At 38.3% G+C, this 20,653-nt stretch overlaps 1 protein-coding gene across 1 annotated transcript in view; it reads left to right on the top strand.

Annotated features, from left to right (window-relative positions):
* Zfy1 (zinc finger protein 1, Y-linked) overlaps nucleotides 1–20,653 on the top strand; it is a 72,203-nt gene that overhangs the window by 36,425 nt on the left and 15,125 nt on the right. The window contains exon 3 of the mRNA NM_009570.4: nucleotides 1,048–1,135. Within this exon, the coding sequence (NP_033596.3) occupies nucleotides 1,075–1,135 (61 nt within the window). The 5' untranslated portion in view covers nucleotides 1,048–1,074. The remainder of the gene's footprint in view (nucleotides 1–1,047; nucleotides 1,136–20,653) is intronic.

Here is a 20,653-nt window from a genome sequence, read left to right as displayed (position 1 = left end):
TGAATCTAATATATTATTAAAGGTTTTTATAAGATACAGTGGCTCATTCTATAAATTCCCTTGATACCAACCATGACAACCTGAGTTCAGTTCCTGGCACTAACATGACAGAAATTGAGAACCACCTTTTACAAGTTGTCCTCTAACCTGAACATTAATACTTTGGTACTTATGCGTATGTAAGACATATAGAAATAAAACAATTTAAGCTTAATATGGGGTAAATATAAGAAAGTTAATGTATTTGCATAAAAATAAAGACATCTACTTTATATTAAAACAAAATATTTTAAAAAATGTGTTTAATTTTTGATTAGGTAAACTGGCTATTTCTCATACAAGTCTAAACCAAATTTAGAAGTTTACTTAAAACATTAAAGTGACTCTTATGTTAATAGGTGTTACTAGGACTTTCTTATCTTTCTGTTTCAGACATGAATTTATATTTATTATACCTGCTATCAGTTCATTTATGGCCCAGGTAATTAAAGCAAAACCAGAATCTCTTACAAACAAACTTTTTCTGTAATTAGAAGGTCAATTAGGATGTATCATTTGTATACGCGTATCTTAATTATTTAGGAATTTTGAATTTTACCATTTTATAATATGAAATTTATAATTGAATTTATAATTTAACAAGATTAAATGAAAACTATTGTAAATTTGTAGTTGTAATAACATCTTTCCAAAGTTTCCTGGGAATATACAAAGTGGGTTTAAGACTGAGTTGCTAAAAGTAGACAAGAGGAACTTCCCTCTGTCTAGGAGATGTTTGTATAACTTATTCTGGAAAATGTAATATTAGTTTCTGGTAAAATTTGAAGTTTACTTAATTTTGAAGTGAAAAAAATCTCAGAACTTACTTCCTGGAATGTTGAAACAGCAAAACCATAAAGAGTAATTTAGCTTCACTTTTAATTATAGTGTTTTCTATGTATTCCTTTTTATTGAAATTGATAGGTTATTGGAAATGAGTGCCTCAGAGATGCAAATATGACATTTTAATATTTAATATAAATCAGTATTTGTTGTTCCCTGGTTTAGGAGCTGACTTAGTAAGAACTGAAGGCCATGGATGAAGATGAAATTGAATTGACCCCAGAAGAAGAAAAGTCATTCTTTGATGGAATAGGTATAATATTTCTTGATTATTCTCATTCTTACCTACTAGATTTAGAGTTATTTCAACAAAATGTTTGTCAGATTTCATATCATTTCATACAAACTTGTCTGGCCAAATTTTATTGCTAATTCTATCAGTTACACTGATATCAGTATCCAAGTCTTACTGCTGATTTTAGTTATTCTGTTTTTTCATTAATTTTCTTTACTTACTATGGGTATGCCATGGCATGTGTGGTAGAGCGAAAAGAAGAAGCAGGATTGTCTGCTTCTACCAAGTGGGTCTCATGGATCCCAGGTAATCAAGCTTGGTATCTGATGCTTTTCTCTGCTAGTCAATCTAACTGGTTCAGTTTCATTTACTCTGATATGTCCAAGTTATACAACTCAATCCTACTAGTTCTGATTTTGGGTGCTTTATTTTGTTGCAGTGATAAAATTCTACAATTTGCTATCCTACAAAGGAAATTTATTGAAGAATTCTTCAAGTTGAAAATACAAATTTCAGTTGTAGTTGGCAAATAATTTAACGGTAGTTTAACACAGTTTAAACAATGTATCAACATTCTTCCCGAGAAACTTGAGAGATAAAGAAGTAGGAAGAACAGATATTGATCATTTATAGTTCTTGATTATGAAACAAGTCCTATTTCTTTCCAATTTAACATCCAGTTGGTGGTTTCTAGAGGAAGCCCTCATTCTGTTACATGCTTTGGAAAGGAAGTGGGCCTTGTCTCATGCTTCTAATTCTCCACCCTACCATCAATATTTTGGTAGATACAATTCGAAGAACTAATCTGATTAGATTGGATCAAATAAGTAATTCAAAATTCTATTTTAGGTCTGTATCTTAATTACATTAGCCAAGCTTCTTTTTTCATTATATATTCTATATATAATATATGTAAAGAAGGAAAATCCATATGTATACATTATATGCATATTTTATAAATATGTATTAAATAAACATTATATATTAATATAATATATGTATTAAATATATAACTATGTATTAAATAAACATTTGTATTAACACACACACAAATATAGTGTTAATATAAACACTTTGGAAAAACCATTTAGTAGTCCCTCCTTATTCCATTCTTTTGGTGAGGCTCTTTACCCAGCTTTTTTTTTTTTTTTTTTCCATTTTTTATTAGGTATTTAACTCATTTACATTTCCAATGCTATACCAAAAGTCCCCCATATCCACCCACCCCCACTCCCCTGCCCACCCACTCCCCCTTTTTGGCCCTGGTGTTCCCCTGTACTGGGGCATATAAAGTTTGCAAGTCCAATGGGCCTCTCTTTCCAGTGATGGCCGACTAGGCCATCTTTTGATATATATGCAGCTAGAGTCAAGAGCTCCGGGGTACTGGTTAGTTCATAATGTTGATCCACCTATAGGGTTGCAGATCCCTTTAGCTCCTTGGCTACTTTCTCTAGCTCCTCCATTGGGAGCCCTATGATCCATCCATTAGCTGACTGTGAGCATCCACTTCTGTGTTTGCTAGGCCCCGGCATAGTCTCACAAGAGACAGCTACATCTGGGTCCTTTCAATAAAATCTTGCTAGTGTATGCAATGGTGTCAGCGTTTGGATGCTGATTATGGGGTGGATCCCTGGATATGGCAGTCTCTACATGGTCCATCCTTTCATCTCAGCTCCAAACTTTGTCTCTGTAACTCCTTCCATGGGTGTTTTGTTCCCAAATCTAAGGAGGGGCATAGTGTCCACACTTCAGTCTTCATTCTTCTTGAGTTTCATGTGTTTAGCAAATTATATCTTATATCTTGGGTATCCTAGGTTTGGGGCTAATATCCACTTATCAGTGAATACATATTGTGTGAGTTTCTTTGTGAATGTGTTACCTCACTCAGGATGATGCCCTCCAGGTCCATCCATTTGGCTAGGAATTTCATAAATTCATTCTTTTTAATAGCTGAGTAGTACTCCATTGTGTAGATGTACCACATTTTCTGTATCCATTCCTCTGTTGAGGGGCATCTAGGTTCTTTCCAGCTTCTGGCTATTATAAATAAGGCTGCTATGAACATAGTGGAGCATGTGTCCTTCTTACCTATTGGGGCATCTTCTGGATATATGCCCAGGAGAGGTATTGCTGGATCCTCCGGTAGTACTATGTCCAATTTTCTGAGGAACCGCCAGACTGATTTCCAGAGTGGTTGTACAAGCCTGCACTCCCACCAACAATGGAGGAGTGTTCCTCTTTCTCCACATCCACGCCAGCATCTGCTGTCACCTGAATTTTTGATCTTAGCCATTCTGACTGGTGTGAGGTGGAATCTCAGGGTTGTTTTGATTTGCATTTCCCTGATGATTAAGGATGTTGAACATTTTTTCAAGTGCTTCTCTGCCATTCGGTATTCCTCAGGTGAGAATTCTTTGTTCAGTTCTGAGCCCCATTTTTTAATGGGGTTATTTGATTTTCTGAAGTCCACCTTCTTGAGTTCTTTATATATGTTGGATATTAGTCCCCTATCTGATTTAGGATAGGTAAAGATCCTTTCCCAATCTGTTGGTGGTCTTTTTGTCTTATTGACGGTGTCTTTTGCCTTGCAGAAACTTTGGAGTTTCATTAGGTCCCATTTGTCAATTCTCGATCTTACAGCACAAGCCATTGCTGTTCTGTTCAGGAATTTTTCCCCTGTGCCCATATCTTCAAGGCTTTTCCCCACTTTCTCCTCTATAAGTTTCAGTGTCTCTGGTTTTATGTAAAGATCCTTGATCCACTTAGATTTGACCTTAGTACAAGGAGATAAGTATGGATCGATTCGCATTCTTCTACACGATAACAACCAGTTGTGCCAGCACCAATTGTTGAAAATGCTGTCTTTCTTCCACTGGATGGTTTTAGCTCCCTTGTCGAAGATCAAGTGACCATAGGTGTGTGGGTTCATTTCTGGGTCTTCAATTCTATTCCATTGGTCTACTTGTCTGTCTCTATACCAGTACCATGCAGTTTTTATCACAATTGCTCTGTAGTAAAGCTTTAGGTCTGGCATGGTGATTCCGCCAGAAGTTCTTTTATCCTTGAGAAGACTTTTTGCTATCCTAGGTTTTTTGTTATTCCAGACAAATTTGCAAATTGCTCCTTCCAATTCGTTGAAGAATTGAGTTGGAATTTTGATGGGGATTGCATTGAATCTGTAGATTGCTTTTGGCAAGATAGCCATTTTTACAATGTTGATCCTGCCAATCCATGAGCATGGGAGATCTTTCCATCTTCTGAGATCTTCCTTAATTTCTTTCTTCAGAGATTTGAAGTTTTTATCATACAGATCTTTCACTTCCTTAGTTAGAGTCACGCCAAGATATTTTATATTATTTGTGACTATTGAGAAGGGTGTTGTTTCCCTAATTTCTTTCTCAGCCTGTTTATTCTTTGTATAGAGAAAGGCCATTGACTTGTTTGAGTTTATTTTATATCCAGCTACTTCACCGAAGCTGTTTATCAGGTTTAGGAGTTCTCTGGTAGAATTTTTAGGGTCACTTATATATACTATCATATCATCTGCAAAAAGTGATATTTTGACTTCCTCTTTTCCAATTTGTATCCCCTTGATCTCCTTTTGTTGTTGAATTGCTCTGGCTAATACTTCAAGTACTATGTTGAAAAGGTAGGGAGAAAGTGGGCAGCCTTGTCTAGTCCCTGATTTTAGTGGGATTGCTTCCAGTTTCTCTCCATTTACTTTGATGTTGGCTACTGGTTTGCTGTAGATTGCTTTTATCATGTTTAGGTATGGGCCTTGAATTCCTGATCTTTCCAAAACTTTTATCATGAATGGGTGTTGGATCTTGTCAAATGCTTTTTCTGCATCTAACGAGATGATCATGTGATTTTTGTCTTTGAGTTTGTTTATATAATGGATTACATTGATGGATTTTCGTATATTAAACCATCCCTGCATCCCTGGAATAAAACCTACTTGGTCAGGATGGATGATTGCTTTAATGTGTTCTTGGATTCGGTTAGCGAGAATTTTATTGAGGATTTTTGCATCGATATTCATAAGAGAAATTGGTCTGAAGTTCTCTATCTTTGTTGGATCTTTCTGTGGTTTAGGTATCAGAGTAATAGTGGCTTCATAAAATGAGTTGGGTAGAGTACCTTCTACTTCTATTTTGTGAAATAGTTTGTGCAGAATTGGAATTAGATCTTCTTTGAAGGTCTGATAGAACTCTGCACTAAACCCATCTGGTCCTGGGCTTTTTTTGGTTGGGAGACTATTAATAACTGCTTCTATTTCTTTAGGTGATATGGGACTGTTTAGATGGTCAACTTGATCCTGATTCAACTTTGGTACCTGGTATCTGTCCAGAAATTTGTCCATTTCATCCAGGTTTTCCAGTTTTGTTGAGTATAGCCTTTTGTAGAAGGATCTGATGGTGTTTTGGATTTCTTCAGGATCTGTTGTTATGTCTCCCTTTTCAGTTCTGATTTTGTTAATTAGGATTTTGTCTCTGTGCCCTTTAGTGAGTCTAGCTAAGGCTTTATCTATCTTGTTGATTTTCTCAAAGAACCAACTCCTCGTTTGGTTAATTCTTTGAATAGTTCTTCTTGTTTCCACTTGGTTGATTTCAGCCCTGAGTTTGATTATTTCCTGCCGTCTACTCCTCTTGGGTGAATTTGCTTCCTTTTTTTCTAGGGCTTTTAGATGTGTTGTCAAGCTGCTAGTATGTGCTGTCTCCCGTTTCTTCTTGGAGGCACTCAGAGCTATGAGTTTCCCTCTTAGAAATGCTTTCATTGTGTCCCATAGGTTTGGGTACATTGTGGCTTCATTTTCATTAAACTCTAAAAAGTCTTTAATTTCTTTCTTTATTCCTTCCTTGACCAAGGTATCATTGAGAATAGTGTTGTTCAGTTTCCACGTGAGTGTTGGCTTTCTGTTATTTTTTTTGTTATTGAAGATCAGCCTTAGTGCATGGTGATCTGATAGGATACATGGGACAATTTCAATATTTTTGAATCTGTTGAGGCCTGTTTTGTGACCAATTATATGGTCAATTTTGGAGAAGGTCCCGTGAGGTGCTGAGAAGAAGGTATATCCTTTTGTTTTAGGATAAAATGTTCTGTAGATATCTGTCAGGTCCATTTGTTTCATAACTTCTGTTAGTTTCACTGTGTCCCTGTTTAGTTTCTGTTTCCACGATCTGTCCTTTGAAGAAAGTGGTGTGTTGAAGTCTCCCACTATTATTGTGTGAGGTGCAATGTATGCTTTGAGCTTTACTAAAGTGTCTCTAATGAATGTGGCTGCCCTTGCATTTGGTGCGTAGATATTCAGAATTGAGAGTTCCTCTTGGAGGATTTTACCTTTGATGAGTATGAAGTGTCCCTCCTTGTCTTTTTTGATAACTTTGGGTTGGAAGTCGATTTTATCCGATATTAAAATGGCTACTCCAGCTTGTTTCTTCAGTCCATTTGCTTGGAAAATTGTTTTCCAGCCTTTCACTCTGAGGTAGTGTCTGTCTTTTTTCCTGAGATGGGTTTCCTGTAAGCAGCAGAATGTTGGGTCCTGTTTGTGTAGCCAGTCTGTTAGTCTATGTCTTTTTATTGGGGAATTGAGTCCATTGATATTAAGAGATATTAAGGAAAAGTAATTGTTGCTTCCTTTTATTTTTGTTGTTAGAGTTGGCATTCTGTTCTTGTGGCTGTCTTCTTTTTGGTTTGTTGAATGATTACTTTCTTGGTTGTTCTAGGGCGTGATTTCCGTCCTTGTATTGCTTCTTTTCTGTTATTATCTTTTGAAGGGCTGGATTCGTGGAAAGATATTTTGTGAATTTGGTTTTGTCGTGGAATACTTTGGTTTCTCCATCTATGGTAATTGAGAGTTTGGCTGGGTATAGTAGCCTGGGCTGGCATTTGTGTTCTCTTAGTGTCTGTATAACATCTGTCCAGGCTCTTCTGGCTTTCATAGTCTCTGGTGAAAAGTCTGGTGTAATTCTGATAGGCCTTCCTTTATATGTTACTTGACCTTTCTCCCTTACTGCTTTTAATATTCTATCTTTATTTAGTGCATTTGTTGTTCTGATTATTATGTGTCGGGAGGAATTTCTTTTCTGGTCCAGTCTATTTGGAGTTCTGTAGGCTTCTTGTATGATCATGGGCATCTCTTTTTTTATGTTTGGGAAGTTTTCTTCTATTATTTTGTTGAAGATATTAGCTGGCCCTTTAAGTTGAAAATCTTCATTCTCATCAATTCCTATTATCCGTAGGTTTGGTCTTCTCATTGTGTCCTGGATTACCTGGATGTTTTGAGTTAGGATCCTTTTGCATTTTGTATTTTCTTTGACTGTTGTGTCGATGTTCTCTATGCAATCTTCTGCACCTGAGATTCTCTCTTCCATTTCTTGTATTCTGTTGCTGATGCTCGCATCTATGGTTCCAGATCTCTTTCCTAGGGTTTCTATCTCCAGCGTTGCCTCGCTTTGGGTTTTCTTTATTGTGTCTACTTCCCCTTTTAGTTCTAGTATGGTTTTGTTCATTTCCATCACCTGTTTGGATGTGTTTTCCTGTTTTTCTTTAATGATTTCTACCTGTTTGGCTGTGTTTTCCTGCTTTTCTTTAAGGGCCTGTAACTCTTTAGCAGTGCTCTCCTGTAATTCTTTAAGTGACTTATGAAAGTCCTTCTTGATGTCCTCTATCATCATCATGAGAAATGTTTTTAAATCTGGGTCTAGATTTTCGGTTGTGTTGGGGTGCCCAGGACTAGGTGGTTTGGGAGTGCTGCGTTCTGATGATGGTGAGTGGTCTTGATTTCTGTTAGTAGGATTCCTACGTTTACCTTTCGCCATCTGGTAATCTCTGAAGCTAGCTGTTTTAGTTGTCACTGTTAAGAGCTTGTTCTTCAGGTGACTCTGTTAGCCTCTATGAGCAGACCTTGAGGGTAGCACTCTCCTTAGTTTCAGTGGGCAGAGTATTCTCTGCAGGCAAGCTCTCTTCTTGCAAGGCAGGTACCCAGATATCTGGTGTTCGAACCAGACTCCTGGCAGAAGTTGTGTTCCACTCACTAGAGGTCTTAGGATCACGTGTGGAATCCTGTGTGGGCCCTTGCGGGTGTCAGGCGACTCAGCTGGCAAGGTAGCCCGGGGCTCGAGTGGAGTGGAAGGGGTTTGTGCCCCAGATCAAGCCCGGGTAGCCTGCTTCCCTATGTACCGCAGTCTCAAGTTCCGCGCGATTGGATTGGGGCAGGCGCTGTGTTCCACTCACCAGAGGTCTTAGGGTCCCGTGGGGAGTCCAGTGTGGGCCCTTGCGGGTGTTGGGCAAGACTCTGCTGGCAAGGTAGCCCGGGGCTCGAGTCTCGAGTCGAGCGGAAGGGACTTGTGCCCCAGATCAGGCCCGGGTAGCCTGCTTCCCTATGTACCGCAGTCTCAAGTTCCGCGCGATTGGATTGGGGCAGGCGCTGTGTTCCACTCACCAGAGGTCTTAGGGTCCCGTGGGGAGTCCCGTGTGGGCCCTTGCGGGTGTTGGGCAAGACTCTGCTGGCAAGGTAGCCTGGGGCTCGAGTCTCGAGTCGAGCGGAAGGGTTTACCCAGCTTTTAATTTGACCACTAAATTTATTCCTAAGTATTTCTGGTTGATTTTTATTATTCCTCTTTATTGAGTTACTCTGTCATATCTTACCATCATCTTCTGTATTTCACTCAGCTATTTGTATTCTCAATGAGGAGCTTCTTTGTTGCACATGCTAATGTTTTGAATTGACTATCTTGAGATTTTAAATAACTAAAAATAATCTATAACTGTAGAATTGGTAATTTTAGAAGAGTTAGATTGCTTTGGTTTTTAAATTTGTTTTTATGACTTTTTTTCAGTTGAAGTAATTGCATTGTGGATATGGGGAATAGATATTGATTGCAGAGTTGAAGTACGTACGTTGAAGTACGTTGAAGTTTCAGAAAACTTTCCCTCAGACCAAGAGCTCAAATGTGTGCTGTATTATCCAGAATTAGAATATTAATCACAAAACACCAGTGGCTGCTAGATGTTACTTACCATTTTGCAATGTTATGGTAGACAATTATCTATAGTTATCCCTTTGATTTTAATAACTCTTGGAGAAAAAATAATAAAAGACAGCTTGGAGCACTTCAATTTTAGTTAATGAATTAGGGATGGGAAATAATGTAGGACAGGAATAAACATTAATCAACTTTAAAAAAATCGAGGTGGGTATTAAGTAGCTTCAAGCGGAAAGTTGAGATGCTGTTAAGGTACACTCATTTTAGAGACTATTAATACTACTAAAGGTTGTAATTAAAGAATATAATTAAAAGGAGTAATAAAAGAGAAACAAGTGGAAGTGAACTGTGAAATGTATAGTACAAGATAGCAGAAGGTAGGAGTATATGAAGAATCATACACAGAAATCTTAAAACTTAATTAAGCCATATATAAACAAAAGCAAAACTTTTATGAGACACATGTGCAATAGTAGAGATTGAGTAATAGTAAAAGAGAAATAAAAAGAATGTTTAGAGAATGAATTTCCTGAATTCATCTGCCCTGAATTGAAATAAGGAAGTTCTCAGCTCTCTCTGGCACTAGCAGACTACATATTATAATGGGGTTGGGAAAAGCCAGTTCTCGCCTCCAGGCTTTGCAACCTCTTTGTTCTCTGGAATTCTGTGACATAGCAAGGGAAGATTTGTAAATTCTTTCTTGGTAGTTCTTTGGACTTCTGCAGGTTACTCTTCTGGTCCTAAGAATCTATGTGATTAGCAACCTTTCCTTTGCAATTTTATTACTCACTGCCCCCCATATAGCTTTCATTTAGCTTCATGGTATGAGTTCAATTTAAGAGGGACTGTAACTAGAGCCAGCTTTCCTTATAGAGCTTCCCTAACTGAGCAAATTTATCTGGAAGGCTTGACAATCTTATCTTCACCATTTACAGTGAAGTCTAAGCTGAACAGTTTTAACATTCTCTCCATGTCTTTAAGACTTAATACTTTCGTTGTCCTTTTTAGACCATACTAACTCCATTTTTGTCATAAGTTTCTCAACAATTTTGTGTCATTTATTACATGTTATTTATTATGTATAATCCAGGAGGCTTATCTACAAAGCTTTTTCAAATCTATTTCAGTTTTTTATTTCTACTAAAGTAGTTGAAAGATAGTGTTCTTTTTTTTTATTAGGTATTTTCCTTATTTACATTTTCAATGCTATTCCAAAGGTCCCCCATACCCACCCCCCCAATTCCCTACCCACCTACTCCCCCTTTTTGGCCCTGGTGTTCCCCTGTATTGGGGCATATAAAGTTTGCAAGTCCAATGGGCCTCTCTTTGCAGTGATGGCCGACTAGGCCATCTTTTGATACATATGCAGCTAAAGACAAGAGCTCCCGGGTACTGGTTAGTTCATATTGTTGTTCCACCTATAGGGTTGCAGTTCCCTATAGCTCCTTGGGTAATTTCTCTAGCTCCTCCATTAGGGGCCATGTGACCCATCCAATAGCTGACTGTGATCATCCACTTCTGTGTTTGCTAGGCCCCGGCATAGTCTCACAAGAGAGAGCTATAACTGGGTCCTTTCAGCGAAATCTTGCTAGTGTATACAATGGTGTCAGCATTTGGAAGCTGATTATGGGATGGATCCCTGCATATGGCAGTCACTACATGGTCCATCCTTTCGTCACAGCTCCAAATTTTGTCTCTGTAACTCCTTCCATGGGTGTTTTGTTCCCATTTCTAAGAAAGGGTAAAGTGTCCACACTTTGGTCTTCGTTCTTCTTGAATTTCATGTGTTTGGCAAGTTGTATCTTATATCTTGGGTATCCTAAGTTTCTGGGCTATTATCCAATTATCAGTGAGTACATATTGTGCGAGTTCCTTTGTGATTGGGTTACTTCACTCAGGATGATACCCTCCAGGTCCATCCACTTGCCTAGGAATTTCATAAATTCATTTTTTTAAATAGCTGAGTAGTATTCCATTGTGTAAATGTACCACATTTTCTGTATCCATTCCTCTGTTGAGGGGCATCTGGGTTCTTTCCAGCTTCTGGCTATTATAAACAAGGCTGCTATGAACATAGTGGAGCATGTGTTCTTCTTACTGGTTGGGACATCTTCTGGATATATGCCCAGGAGAGGTATTGCGGGATCCTCCGGTAGTACTATGTCCAATTTTCTGAGGAACCGCCAGACTGATTTCCAGAGTGGTTGTACAAGCTTGCAATCCCACCAACAATGGAGGAGTGTTCCTCTTTCTCCACATCCTCGCCAGCATCTGCTGTCACCTGAATTTTTGATCTTAGCCATTCTGCCTGGAGTGAAGTGGAATCTCAGGGTTGTTTTGATTTGCATTTCCCTGATGATTAAGGATGCTGAACATTTTTTCAGGTGTTTCTCTGCCGTTCGGTATTCCTCAGGTGAGAATTCTTTGTTCAGCTCTGAGCCCCATTTTTTAATGGGGTTATTTGATTTTCAGGAGTCCACCTTCTTGAGTTCTTTATATATATTGGATATTAGTCCCCTATCCGAGTTGGGATAGGTAAAGATCCTTTCCCAATCTGTTGGTGGCCTTTTTGTCTTATTGACGGTGTCTTTTGCTTTGCAGAAGCTTTGCAAGTTTATGAGGTCCCATTTATCGATTCTTGATCTTACAGCACAAGCCATTGCTGTTCTATTCAGGAATTTTTCCCCTGTACCCATATCTTCGAGGCTTTTCCCTACTTTCTCCTCTATAAGTTTCATTGTCTCTGGTTTTATGTGGAGTTCCTTGATCCACTTAGATTTGACCTTAGTACAAGGAGATAGAAATGGATCAATTAGTATTCTTCTACATGATAACCGCCAGTTGTGCCAGCACCATTTTTGAAAATGCTGTCTTTTTTCCACTGGATGGTTTTAGCTCACTTGTCAAAGATCAAGTGACCATAGGTGTGTGGGTTTATCTCTGGGTCTTCAATTCTGTTCCATTGGTCTACTTGTCTGTCACTATACCAGTACCATGTAGTTTTGATCACAATTGCTCTGTAGTACAGTTTTAGGTCCGGCATGGTGATTCCACCAGAGGTTCTTTTATCCTTGAGAAGAGTTTTTGCTATCCTGGGTTTTTTGTTATTCCAGATGAATCTGCCGATTGCCCTTTCTAATTCGATGAAGAATTGAGTTGAAATTTTGATGGGGATTTCATTGAATCTGTAGATTGCTTTTGGCAAGATAGCCATTTTTACAATGTTGATCCTGCCAATCCATGAGCATGGGAGATCTTTCCATCTTTTGAGATCTTCTTTAATTTCTTTCTTTAGAGACTTGAAGTTCTTATCATACAGATCTTTCACTTCCTTAGTTAGAGTCACGCCAAGGTATTTTATATTATTTGTGACTATTGAGAAGGGTGTTGTTTCCCTAATTTCTTTCTCAGCCTGTTTATCCTTTGTATACAGAAAGGCCATTAACTTGTGTGAGTTAATTTTATATCCAGCTACTTCATTGAAGCTGTTTATCAGGTTTAGGAGTTCTCTGGTGGAATTTTTAGGGTCACTTATATATACTATCATATCATCTGCAAAAAGTGGTATTTTGACTTCTTCCTTTCCAATTTCTATCCCCTTGATCTCCTTTTGTTGTCTAATTGCTCTGGCTAGGACTTCAAGTACAATGTTGAATAGGTAGGGTGAGAGTGGACAGCCTTGTCTAGTCCCTGATTTTAGTGGGATTGCTTCCAGCTTCTCACCATTTACTTTGATGTTGGCTACTGGTTTGCTGTAGATTGCTTTTATCATGTTTAGGTATGGGCCTTGAATTCCTGATCTTTCCAAGACTTTTATCATGAATGGGTGTTGGATTTTGTCAGATGCTTTCTCAGCATCTAACGAGATGATCATGTGGTTTTTGTCAATATTAAACCATCCCTGCATCCCTGGGATGAAACCTACTTGGTCAGGATGGATGATTGTTTTGATGTGTTCTTGGATTCGGTTAGCAAGAACTTTATTGAGGATTTTTGCATTGATATTCATAAGGGAAATTGGTCTGAAGTTCTCTATCTTTGTTGGGTCTTTTTGTGGTTTAGGTATCTGAGTAATTGTGGCTTTATAGAATGAGTTGGGTAGAGTACCTTCCGTTTCTATTTTGTGGAATAGTTTGTGAAGAACTGGAATTAGGTCTTCTTTGAAGGTCTGATAGAACTCTGCACTAAACCCATCTGGTCCTGGGCTTTTTTTGGCTGGGAGACTATTAATAACTGCTTCTATTTCTTTAGGGGATATGGGAATGTTTAGATGGTCAACTTGATCCTGATTCAACTTTGGTACCTTGTATCTGTCCAGAAATTTGTTCATTTCGTCCAGGTTTTCCACTTTTGTTGCGTATAGCCTTTTGTAGAAGGATCTGATGGTGTTTTGGATTTCTTCAGGATCTGTTGTTATGTCTCCCTTTTCATTTCTGATTTTGTTAATTAGGATTTTGTCCCTGTGCCCTCTAGTGAGTCTAGCTAAGTGTTTATCTATCTTGTAGATTTTCTCAAAGAACCAACTCCTCATTTGGTTAATTCTTCGAATAGTTCTTCTTGTTTCCACTTGGTGGATTTCACCCTTGAGTTTGATTATTTCCTGCCTTCTACTCCTCTTGGGTGAATTTGCTTCCTTTTCTTCTAGACCTTTTAGGTGTGTTGTCAAGCTTCTAATGTGTGCTCTCTCTAGTTTCTTTTTGGAGGCACTCAGAGCTATGAGTTTTCCTCTTAGAAATGCTTTCATTGTGTCCCATAAGTTTAGGTATATTGTGGCTTCATTTTCATTAAACTCCAAAAAGTCCTTAATTTCTTTCTTTATTCCTTCCTTGACCAAGGTATCATTGAGAAGAGTGTTGTTCAGTTTCCACGTGAATGTTGGCTTTCTATTATTTATTTTGTTATTGAAGATCAGCCTTAGTCCATGGTGATCTGATAGGATGCATGGGACAATTTCAATATTTTTGTATATGTTGAGGCTTGTTTTGTGACCAATTATGTGGTCAGTTTTGGAGAAGGTACCATGAGGTGCTGAGAAGAAGGTATATCCTTTTGTTTTAGGATAAAATGTTCTGTAGATATCTGTTAAGTCCATTTGTTTCATCACTTCTGTTAGTTTCACTGTGTCTCTGTTTAGTTTCTGTTTCCATGATCTGTCCATTGGTGAAAGTGGTGTGTTGAAGTCTCCCACTATTATTGTGTGAGGTGCAATGTGTGCTTTGATCTTTACTAAAGTGTCTTTAATGAATGTTGCTGCCCTTGTATTTGGAGCATAGATATTCAGAATTGATAGTTCCTCTTGGAGGATTTTACCTTTGATGATTATGAAGTGCCCCTCCTTGTCTTTTTTGATGACTTTGGGTTGGATGTCAATCTTATCAGATATTAGAATGGCTACTCCAGCTTGTTTCTTCATACCATTTGCTTGGAAAATTGTTTTCCAGCCTTTCATTCTGAGGTAGTGTCTATCTTTTTCTCTGAGATGAGTTTCCTGTAAGCAGCAAAATGTTTGGTCTTGTTTGTGTAGCCAGTTTGTTAGTCCATGTCTTTTTATTGGGGAGTTGAGACCATTGATATTAAGAGATAGTAAGGAAAAGTAATTGTTGCTTCCTGTTATTTTTGTTGTTAAAGTTGGCATTCTGTTCTTGTGGCTGTCTTCTTTTAGGTTTGTTGAGGGATTATCTTCTTGTTTTTTCTAGGGTGTGGTTCCCGTCCTTGTATTGGTTTTTTTCTGTTATTATCCTTTGAAGGGCTGAATTCATGGAGAGATAATGGGTGAATTTAGTTTTGTCGTGGAATACTTTGGTTTCTCCATCTATGGTAATTGAGAGTTTGGCTGGGTATAGTAGCCTGGGCTGGAATTTGTGTTCTCTTAGTGTCTGTATAACATCTGTCCAGGCTCTTCTGGCTTTCATAGTCTCTGGTGAAAAATCTGGTGTAATTCTGATAGGCCTTCCTTTATATGTTACTTGACCTTTTTCCCTTACTGCTTTTAGTATTCTATCTTTATTTAGTGCATTTGATGTTCTGATTATTATGTGTTGGGAGGAATTTCTTTTCTGGTCCAGTCTATTTGGAGTTCTGTAGGCTTCTTTTATGTTCATGGGCATCTCTTTCTTTATATTTGGGAAGTTTTCTTCAATAATTTTGTTGAAGATGTTTGCTGGTCCTTTGAGTTGAAAATCTTCATTCTTATCCACTCCTATTATCCGTAGGTTTGGTCTTCTCATTGCGTCCTGGATTTCCTGGATGTTTTGAGTTAGGATCCTTTTGCATTTTGTATTTTCTTTGATTGTTGTTCCGATGTTCTCTATGGAATCTTCTGCCCCTGAGATTCTCTCTTCCATCTCTTGTATTCTGTTGCTGATGCTGGCATCTATTGTTCCAGATTTCTTTCCTAGGGTTTCTATCTCCAGCGTTGCCTCACTTTGGGTTTTCTTTATTGTGTCTATTTCCCTTTTTAGGTCTCGTATGATATGTTCATTTCCATCACCTGTTTGGATGTGTTTTCCTGTTTTTCTATAAGGACTTCTACCTGTTTGGTTGTGTTTTCCTGTTTTTCTTTAAGGACTTGTAACTCTTTAGCAGTGTTCTCCTGTATTTCTTTAAGTGAGTTATTAAATTCCTTCTTTATGTCCTCTACCATCGTCATGAGATATGCTTTTAAATCCAGGTCTACCTTTTCAGGTGTGTTAGGGTGCCCTGGACTGGGCGAAGTGGGCGTTCTGTGTTCTGATGATGGTGAGTGGTCCTGGTTTCTGTTAGTAGGATTCTTATGTTTACCTTTCGCCATCTGGCAATCTCTGGAGTTAGTTGTTATAGTTGTCTTTGTTTAGAGATTGTTCCTCTGTTGATTTTGTTACCCTCTATCAGCAGACATGGGAGACTAGCTCTCTCCTCTGAGTTTCAGTGGTCAGAGCAGTCTCTGCAGGCAAGCTCTCCTCTTTCAGGGAAGGTGCACAGTTATCTGGTGTTTGGACCTCCTCCTCGCTGAAGATGAAGGCCCGAAACAGGATCTTTCCCAGAAGCTGTGTTGCTTTGGCCAGGAAGGTGGCCGGTTGTCTGGAGGCGAAGATGGCGCCGCCTCAGTAGCTCTGTGGGTCTCGCCTGTCCCAGAAACGGCTGGCCTCTGTATTCCACACTGTCACCCATGCAGCCTGCCCTCCGCGGAGTCCCAGAGCCAAGGAGGCTCCTGCCGGGGCCTGAGGCACCGAAAGATAGTGTTCTTAATTTTCTCATAAATACCATGGTTTGTTGAGGTATCTCAATATAACATTAGCTTCATTAAAGAGACTAACTGACCTTTTTATGTTCATGAAGTTTCAGGCGAAATTGTTTATAATCACATTCTGGTTTTGCTCAAAACAAATCATCTTAGATGAATGTGATAGGACATCTGCTTTCTTCCTCTATATCACTGTATGGTGTATGGAAACCAAAGTTGACACTGGATGTCATTCCTCAGGAACCATCCACCTTAATTTTTTTTTAGAGTTTCTTACTGAGCCTGAGGCCCACTTTTTAGCTAAATTAATTAGCTATTGAGCCAAGAGATCCTCCTTCCTGTATCTTTCTAGCAGTAGATGGTCTACTACACACAGGCACGATCTACCATACACAGTATCTTATTTTATTCTTATTAAACTATCTTAATATATAATAAAATAAATTATGATGATGGTTTCCCCTTCCTCATATTCTTCCCATCTCTTTAACTTCATGATTTCTTTCTCCCTCTTTGGAGAACAGATAGGCAAACAAAACCACTAAACAAACCAGGCTTTTAAAGAAATCAAAAAGAAGAAACATACATACACACTCAGAGACACACATACACAAAACTCATTAAAGCACAAAATTGGAAATCATGATGTATGAGCAAAAATCCAGTAAGATAAAATAAATACCCAAAGTAATATGAAACAAAAAAGTTTACAGATATACCACGTACAGGATTTTACATAGGAGCTAGAGATCAAACTAAGGTCTTAATGTTTACAACAAGTACTTATTGAGTGAGTTATTTCCATAGCCTATTCTTTCATGTAGTATCAAATTAATATCTTTATGATTTTTGCATTATCTTTTTAAAATTAGCTGTGGAAAGTTTGTACTTTGAGGTTCATCTTGTGAGACGGAACATACCCATCATATCTAGGCTAATCAGCTTAAATTCATAATATTGAAATTACATTGAAAAATTTCTTGCAGGATAAGCCATAACTTCTCACAATCACAGGCTGTAGTAATTTTTATATTGTGGACATATTTGCAATGTGGAATGGATTGTGTTGGATGATACAGATAGTAGAGGAGGTTTGCTTACCATACTAAATTTCCTCATTTCATTGTCAACAAATAGCTCAGTACTTACCTCATTATGGATGTACAATAACAAAATCTTTTACACAGTCTTAATCTTAGATCATGTATCATGATTTTGTCATTCTCCTACTATTCCCTTCCATAGTTTAGATATTTTTAAAGTCCTTTTGTGTTTATCCCATATTAATTTTGCAACCTTTTCATGCATATGCACCCCTATAAAAGAGATAGCATCAGGAATATAGTTGATCCTCAGTCCCAAAATTGCATATGAAAAATTACTTATGAAGTTCTAGCAGTGGGGTTTCCAATTACTACTCTTGTTACATTTGCAATATAATGAAATGCTTTATAAGAAAATACTTAAGAATTCTTGTAGGTAAAGTAAGTTTGTAATGATTTTATGAATTTAATTTTATTAACCTTTCTTTATTTTCTATGTGTCTTAATTTGTCATGGTCCTTTGATTCTCATTTTGGTGGTTTTAGTTTGTGATAGCTAATGTAAAATTATAATTAATTCTTTAGAACATACTGAAATACAATTAATACTACAAAAATGGAGATAGATTCTTTGAAGGGAAAACTTAGAACTATTAGTGTTTTTTGTTTTACCATAAGTAATCTTAGAACTTGGGCTAAGTAGCAGATTGGAGGACATTTGAGTAGAGATAATTAATACTGCTATTTCTCTATAATAGGGCCTATGTTTTCTTTACCGTCATTATAATAATAAAAATTCTCCTTACAGTTTTTCAGGATGCCTTTCATACATTCACATTTGAACATCATCACACTCCTATGACATGCATGTCAGTTACTACTATCCTCATTGAAAAAGGAAACTGAAGTTCAAAGGTTAAATGTCCAAGATTGCAAACTTAAGCATACAACCTGATCTTTAAATTTGAGTTGTTTTACCTGGTTCCTGTATGTAGTTTGAAGATGGGTGAGTGGCCAGGCCCCATTCCTCAACTGGCGACCGCTCTATCTGCTGGATGTGGTCTCTTCAGACCCATCTCTTTACTTCTGAGCATTTCAGGAATTGTCATTCCCATTGAGTCCTGGAAGCTTCTCTCTTCTCTGGGACATACTAGAGGTTCCTCCTGCTCCCATCCTATACTGCTCCTTATTTCCACTTATTCTCCTGGCCCACTGAGCTTCTCTTTTGTCTCATGTCATACCTCATTCTGCCCATCCCCCTTTTCCTGCTCCCCCTTCTCCCACCCAAGTCCTTCCCTCCCTCTGCCTCTGGTGATTATTTTATTCCCTTTTCTTGAGTGGGTTTGAAATATCCACAGTTGGGTCTGCCTTCTTGTTAAGGTTCCTATAGTCTGTGAGTTGTATCATGGGTGTTCTGAACTTTTTGGCTAATACCCACTTATCAGTGAGTAGATACCATGCATGTTCTTTTGGTTCTGGGTTCCCTCACTCGGGATGATATTTTCTAGTTCTGCCTATTTGCCTGCAAAATTCATGATGCCCCCGTTTTTAATAGCTGATTAGTATTTGATTGTGTGAATGAACTACATTTTCTGTATCCATTCATCGGTTGAGGGACGTCTTTTCAGCTTCTGGGTATTATGAATAAGGATGCTATGAACATAGTGGAACATGTGTCCTTGTGATATGGTGGAGCATCTTTTGGGTATATATCCAGAAGTGGTATAAGTAGGTCTTCAGGTAGAGCTATTTCCAACTTTCTGGGAAACTGCCAGATTGATTTCCAGAGTGGTTGTACAAATTTGTAATCCCACCAGCATTGGAAAAGTGCTCCTCTCTCTGTACATTCTCAACAGCATGTGCTGTCACTTGAGTTTTTGATCTTGAAGAGATTTGATTTGTATTTTCTTGTTAACTAAGGATGTTGAGCATTTCTTTAAGTGCTTCTCTGTCATTTTAGATTTTCTCTTACCTATTTTTAAGTTGGATTATTTGAACTTTTAGAGTCTAATTTCTTGAGTTCTTTATATATTTTGAATATTAGGCCTCTATTAGATGTGAAATTAGTGAAGATCTTTTCCCAGTCTGTAGAATGCAAATTGGCAGTGTCCTCTGCCTTACAAAAGCTTTTCAGGTTTTTTTTTTTTTTTTTTTTTTTTTTTTTGGTTTTTCGAGACAGGGTTTCTCTGTATAGCCCTGGCTGTCCTGGCACTCACTTTGTAGACCAGGCTGGCCTCGAACTCAGAAATCCGCCTGCCTCTGCCTCCTGAGTGCTGGGATTAAAGGCATGCGCCACCATGCCCGGCTCAGCTTTTCAGTTTTTATGAGGTCCCATTTGTCAATTCTTGATCTTAGAGCCTGATCTAATAATGTTCTCTTCAGGAAAATTTCCCTGTACCAATAAGTTTGAGCTTCTTTTCCACTTTCTCTGCTACTAGATTTAGTTTTTCTGGTTTTATGTGGAGGTCTTTCATCCACTCAGACTTAGCTTTGTGCAAGGTGATAAAAATGGATGAATTTGCATTTGTCTACATGCCGTTAGACCAGCACCTTTTACTATGCCCTACTCCTTCCTCCCCCCAACCCCTGTATGTTTTTGGCCTCTTTGTCAAAGATCAGTCTCCTTAGGTGTGAGTTTGTTTCTGCGTCTTTAATTCTATTCCATTGATCGACCTGTCTCTCTCTGTACCAATACCACATGGGCTTTTTTTTTTTTTTTATCACCATTGCTTTGTAGTAGACCTTGAAGTATGGGATGGTGATTCCCCCAGAATTTCTTTCATTGTCGAAAATTGTTTTAGCTATCTTTGTTTTGTTTTACATATGAAGTTGAGAATTGCTCCTTCATGGTCTGTTAAAAAATGTATTGGGATTTTGATGGAGATTGCATTGAATCTGTAGATTGTTTTTGGTAAGATGGCCATTTTCACTGTGTTAACCCATGAACATGGGAGATCTTTCCACACACACATATAAAATGAGTATCCATTTTTTGGTATGCCTGCCTCCTCACCCCCGCAACCTCACAGCCTGCCTGTTTCCCAAGAGGTCTGCTCTAACCAGGGACACAGCTGAGACCCCCACACAAATACCCCTGCCAGCTGAGACCTTCCCCCCCCACACACAGAGCACAGTAGATGTGGGACCTATTCTGCTCTGCTTGAGCCTCCTTCTGGTCTGTCCCTCCACCTTCACCATGGCAAAGCAACATGCCTGCCTCCAACACCAATCCCAAAACCTGCTTGTCTCCCAGGAAGTCTACCCTAACCAGGGACACAGGA

Source organism: Mus musculus, chromosome Y (genome assembly GCF_000001635.26).
Source record: "Mus musculus strain C57BL/6J chromosome Y, GRCm38.p6 C57BL/6J".
NCBI classification, from domain to species: domain Eukaryota; kingdom Metazoa; phylum Chordata; class Mammalia; order Rodentia; family Muridae; genus Mus; species Mus musculus.
This window is presented reverse-complemented; position numbering and strand designations above follow the sequence as displayed.